Source organism: Nicotiana tabacum, chromosome 4 (genome assembly GCF_000715075.1).
Source record: "Nicotiana tabacum cultivar K326 chromosome 4, ASM71507v2, whole genome shotgun sequence".
Lineage (NCBI taxonomy): Eukaryota > Viridiplantae > Streptophyta > Magnoliopsida > Solanales > Solanaceae > Nicotiana > Nicotiana tabacum.
This window is the reverse complement of record NC_134083.1, coordinates 43,494,968-43,501,006: the sequence shown is the minus strand read 5'-3', so window position 1 is coordinate 43,501,006 and position 6,039 is coordinate 43,494,968. Positions and strand designations below refer to the sequence as shown.

General features: G+C 38.0%; 1 protein-coding gene across 1 annotated transcript; it reads right to left on the bottom strand.

Moving 5' to 3' along the window:
* Positions 1–650: 650 nt before the first annotated feature.
* LOC142179887 (uncharacterized) lies at positions 651–1,844 on the bottom strand. Its single transcript, XM_075250775.1, has 2 exons — positions 1,323–1,844; positions 651–1,202 (listed from the first exon to the last, which is right to left on the bottom strand). The coding sequence occupies exons 1-2, from the start codon at positions 1,842–1,844 to the stop codon at positions 651–653; spliced, it is 1,074 nt and encodes a 357-aa protein (XP_075106876.1).
* Positions 1,845–6,039: the final 4,195 nt, after the last annotated feature.

Here is a 6,039-nt window from a genome sequence, read left to right as displayed (position 1 = left end):
AATCTATTTCCCTCCCTTAATGTATGGGCCAATGTTACGTTGATCTTTGCCATCATTTCCTTAATCTCCTCTACCTGTGTAGTAATGGCCCATGGCACACTCCATTCTCCAGTTATCACATTTTTGAGCATCATTGAATCAGTGTGAAGCTCAATAAGCACATAGGCATTTTTCACACAAAACCTCAAGGCTTCCAAAATTGCCTTTGCTTCAGCTTTAGTATTTGTCCCTTCCTGTACCTCCTTTCTACATCCATATATTACATCGCCCTCCTCATTTCGTAGCACAAAACCAATGGAACTTATTCTAGGATTTCCCTTAGAAGCCCCATCTGTATTAACCTTGATCCACCTTGGACTTGGACATTCCCGAATCACCTTAGTAACCTTCAATTTAGGTATATAGGCCTTCATCATATTCAGCAGTTCTGGCCATTTATGTGGCACATTCTGCAGGCTTGACTTTCTAACTCTAACTCTGACTTTCTAATTCTGGCCATATTGCATAGTCGTAGAAACTTGATAGATGACTCTACTTATAGATACAGCATCTCCATATTTGTAGTTGTTTCTTCTCTTCCATAACTCCCACACAATAATAGCTAGTAAAGCTTGCGGAATAGGCTGCAATCTAGGAATCACATCTGTAGTTCAACACTTAGTCACAGTCTGATGAAATGTAATCCCATCCAATGCAATACTTGCATGCCCAAGAAAATATTTCCACACTCTATTAGCAGTATATGATGTAAAGAAGAGATGCTGCATTATCTCCTCCTTTGGTTCAGCACAACACCAGCATTTAGAAGCCATTAGGTATCCAACTCTCTTGAAAAAATCATATAAAGGCAACTTATTTCTCCATACTTTCCACATGAAGAAAGCAATCTTGAAAGGCAGACCTTTCACCCATATTTTCTTGTAAGCATTGGCAGGTTTATTTCTTCTTCTCAAGTATTCCCATGCTGACTTTACACTAAACTCTCCTCTTGTTTCCAGCATCCATTGAGGCTTGTCTAGAACATCATGCACCACTGGAGGCTTCATATGCGGAAGAATATGCTCTGCAAATTCTTCTGGAAGTATCTCTAAAATTTTATCTGCATTCCAAGCACTATCATCCATCACATCATACACATTATGGACTGTTTCATCTACTCCAAACTCTGGAGGAACAAGGAAATATAAAGCCCCCAGTCCCGTCTAGTTATCAAACCAAAAAAGAGAGGATCCCATCTTTGGATACCAAGTAATTTGGTGTTCAATTAAATACCTGCACTCCAACATCTTCTTCCAAATCTAAGACCCCGTCCTCCATGGTACTATCACTGCATTTAGTTTCTTGCAATATTTCTGACTCATAAAGGCACTCCAAAGGCTTGGCTTAGTTCGAAAATTCCACCATAATTTATAGAATAGAGCCTTTGAAACATCATGCAAAGATCTAAAACCAATGGCTGCCTCATCACATGGCATGCATAAATTATTCCAAGAAGCCCAATGTCTACTACTGCCACCTATAGAACTGCTCCAGAAGAATTGAGCAAAAATCTTGTGCAATTTATTGATGACATTATTTGGAGGATTAACTGCTGATAGTAAATGAATGAGCATGCTTTGAAGCACATGAGAGATCAACACTGATTGACCACCTATGGATAACAATTTACCCTTCCATACTTGTAGTTTATCCATCACTTTAGTGATAAATTCTTGATAGTAATCCATTTTCCTCCTAGCGTAAAAGATAGGATATTCTAAATACGTAAATGGAAATTCCTGTCTACCAATTCCAGTGATCCTTTCCACCTTTGTAATTACCTTCATGCTAGCAGAATGATGCATATAAATGGTTGATTTACTCTTATTCACCAACTATCCGGATGCAACTTCATATGCTCTCAAGACCTCTATTACCAATTGTAAAGAAATAGTGCATGAAGAGGAGAGGATAATGGTATCATCCGCATATGATAAGTGATTGATTTTAGGACTCCACTTAGGTAATCCAAATCTACAAAAATATGGATTCAAATGCAAAACATTTAAGCCCCTGGACAATGCTTCAACAGCCAAAATGAATAAAGTCGGTGAGACTGGATCCCCTTGCTTGACACCTCTAGTTGATTTGAAAAAACCATGAGGTTGTCCATTTATGAGTACTGAATACCAATTATTTGATATAATTCCAAACACAGGCCCTATGAATCTCTCGCTAAACCCCATCTTCCTTAATACCTTTGTCAAAAATAACCAAGAAAGTATATTATACGCTTTGGTCATATCAAGCTTAATAACTACATTAAGTCCAGCCTTAGTTCTTAACCTAATGTCCGTTATAATTTCTTAAGCTAGAAGCACATTTTCAACAATGTTCCTCCCCTTCACAAATCCAGCTTGCTCCTCAGATATTATGTTAGGAAGCAGTCCTACTAACCTCTCATGTATCACCCTTGAGATGATTTTGTTGGTGAAGTTGCTAAGGCTTATGGGTCTTATGTCTGAGAATGTTGTCACCTCTTTCTTCTTTGGCAATAAAACCAGATTTGTGTGTGTAACACATTTGGGAAATTCTTGGCCATTGAAATAAGCTCGAACCATATCAAAAATGTCATCCCCAATGATATCCCAGCAAGCATGATAAAAACTGTCTGTGAATCCATCTGGACCTCCTGCACTTTCTTCGTTAAGACCATAAACAACTATCTTGACCTCCTCTTTAGTTGGCTGTTTGATAAACTCTGCATTTTGTTCCATCTCTATCAATCTCGGTACATGATCAATTATGCCAAGTGTTGAAGGGACAGTTGTTTCTGTCAACTGATCCTTGAAAAATCGAACTGCCTCCTCAGCTATTTCATCCTCTTATTCTATCCAATTTCTAGCACTATTTTGGATCCTTTTGAGCTGGAGTCTTTTCCTTCTACTATTAACCTGTATATGAAAGAACTTAGTGTTTCTTTCCCCATCCTTGAACCATTGCATTCCTGACTTTTGTTTCCAGAATTCTTCTTCAATAGCAAGATATCTGATCATTTCTGCCTGCACCTTTTGTAGTCTTTCTCTATTCTCTTGTGTAGGAAATGTCTCAAATTAAGCTTCATGAACCATCACCACTTCCTCCAAACTAGCTATCTTCTGAAATATATCACTATATGTTACCCTACTCCAAGCTGTCAATGCCTTCTTCAACTTCTTTAGTTTATGGTTAAACATGATAAACGGATTGGCACTAAAGTCAACATGCCAATTCTCCCTCACTACGTCTTTAAATGTATCATTCTTGACCCAGAAATTGAGAAATCGAAAAGCCTTTTTCACTGGAGCAGTTTCAATGTCACACTTCAAAAGCATAGGGCAGTGATCCGATCCTATCTTTGATAAATGTGTGACTTCCAATCCATGAAAGGTTTGTTTAAATTCCATATTAGCTAAACATCGATCAAGCCTTTTAAAAATTCATTCCTCATCTGCTCTTCCATTCTACCATGTGAAGATGCTACCTTTGAAGCCCAAATCAGTGAGATTGCAAGTGTTTATGCAATGTCTGAAGTCATCAATCTCATTCAAGGACACGGGAATCCTCCAATTTTTTTTCCTCATCCCATATTACATTAAAATCTCCCCCAACTAGCCATGGGACAGTCATATCTCTTGCCATTGCATATAGTGAATTCCACAATTCAATCCTCTCAATAGCATTACATTTTGCATAGACCAAAGTAAGAATGAGTTCCACGTGAGTTTGAGTGTGGAATAACCTCAATGTCAACTGCTGCACCATGTCGTATAAGATAGTAACTTCAAATACCTCATCAATAAATGCCCATATCTTGTTTGATACATTTGCAATCGCCTGTGCAAAGCCTATTTCCCTTCTATACCTCTCCAATTTTCTAGCTTGTTGCATAGGTTCCATGAGTCCAATGAACTCAAAGTGATGTTGTCTATTCATTGTGATAAGCCTCTCAAAGGCATGTTTAGTCTTCACTGACCTAACATTCCAAATAATTGCATTCATTACAAATTATTTGATTTGGTTAGGGTTCTTATTGTTTGGACCCCAATTGATGGAACAATGGAGTTATCTTTTATTGGTTTCTTCCTCCCTTTAGCTGCTGATTTAACCTTCTCCATTTGACTTGGAGAAAGGTCACCTTGCCTTTCCACATTACGAAAATTCTGGGCAATTGTCTATTCATAAAAGTCCTTGCATGTTCTTTCATTGTGTTCCTCTGCCCCTTGATCATCTACGCCTACTGCTACCAGTATATTAGACTTCTGATGTTTATGAATCATAGCTTGATCCCCAGTTTTATTATGCTGCTTCCCCTGACTGATTTCCCATGGAACAATGCTTTTAATCTCAGCAGCTGATTGAACCTTAGTCAACTGTTTATTCCCAAAAACTACATTCTCCCTATTCTCATTATTAGCAACTTCAGGAACTGAAACAATTGTTCCAGTTCCACCTGGATCACCCATGTTGACATCAACGTCTTTAGGATTTACAGTAGACACATTAGGATTACCTGCAACCACTTTACTTCCCTTACTATTAGCAGTTGTATTTTGTGTACCATCAGCATTGTTCACATTCTCCTCCTTATTGTTATTGGTATTTACTGCATCTCCATTTACACTTTGTTTCTCTTCTTCTACTTCGATATCAAAATCTATTTCAGCTTGCATTCCATATGGAATTTCCCCTTCCTCTGAATCTTCTTCCCTTTGATCAGCCCACAACCTTCCTCCAGACCATTGAATCTTCTTATTGACCTCAAACATATCATTCCTTGCCTCTTTATCAGAATTATTCATCTTGTCTAGATTTTTGGCCAACTCTCCTTTCACACGAGTATCTTGGGTTGGAATATGTTGACATGAAGTATTATTAGCTACAACATTACCTTTAAAGGTTCTTTGTACCCATTGAGCTGTTGATTCAATATTTCTAACTTTCTCATTCCTTCTCCTATTAGGACTAGAAGTTACCCCATCTATCGCCGCATCAATCCCAGCCGGTGATGGATTAAAAGTAGGAGCTGCTGGATTTAATCTTTTACCATTTCCAGTTGGAATGTTTCTACGACTATGATTAACATTACTTTGATTCCCATCCTTAGCAGGAGAAGGTTTATCCACCTGAGTTACTTCCTGAACTTCCACAATGACAGCTAACTGATTGTTCTGCACCTCTCCTGCTTTAACACCTTCTAAAGCTGCAAATTTGTTACAAGTTTGAAACTGTTTATCACAAGAATTATCCACTGGAACCAACTCCTTTCCAGTCTTTGCTTGATTGTCTTGCTTAGTCCCAGCTTTACCTCGATTGTCCCTTACTTCTTTCCATTGTGCACCTACATTACCAACAACTTTTCCACTAGACAAAATCATCAATGGTGCAAATTCTTTCCCTTTTTCCTTACTGCCTTTAGAAAACACATTCTCAGAATCTTGATTCTCAACAGATTTGTTTGCCATTAGTTCTGGATGCATCCTCCAACACTCGATTATCTCATGACCTTAAAGTTTACATTCCTTACAGTACTTGGGCAGGTAATCATACCTAATTGACACCCATTCAGTCCTTACTTCCTCAGTTGCTTCATTCTCAATATCCATACATACCTTCTTAGGTAAATCTGCTAGAAGATCGACAAGAACTTTCACTCGCGCACAACTAGGTCTTATTTTATTGATAGTAGCCATGTCAAGATGCAATGGCTTTCCAATTGCTGAAGCTAGAGAAAATAGGAACTCCTTGACAAAGAAAGTAGGTAACAAATTTGGGAATGAAATACATGTCATTACTTTTGGTGTTTCTTCTCCGCCCTTGAATTTTGCATCATAAATTAGTGTCCTCAACTGATATTCATATCCAGCTTTGTCTTTGACGTAATACATACTTTTAGATGAAAAATCTATAAAATCTTGCCATAGAGTCAATCGAATTAAAACATGCATGTTCCTCAAAAATCCCAAATTACATTCGCCTTTAATCCCACATTGAGATGGTATAATTCGACGTAAATCCTGG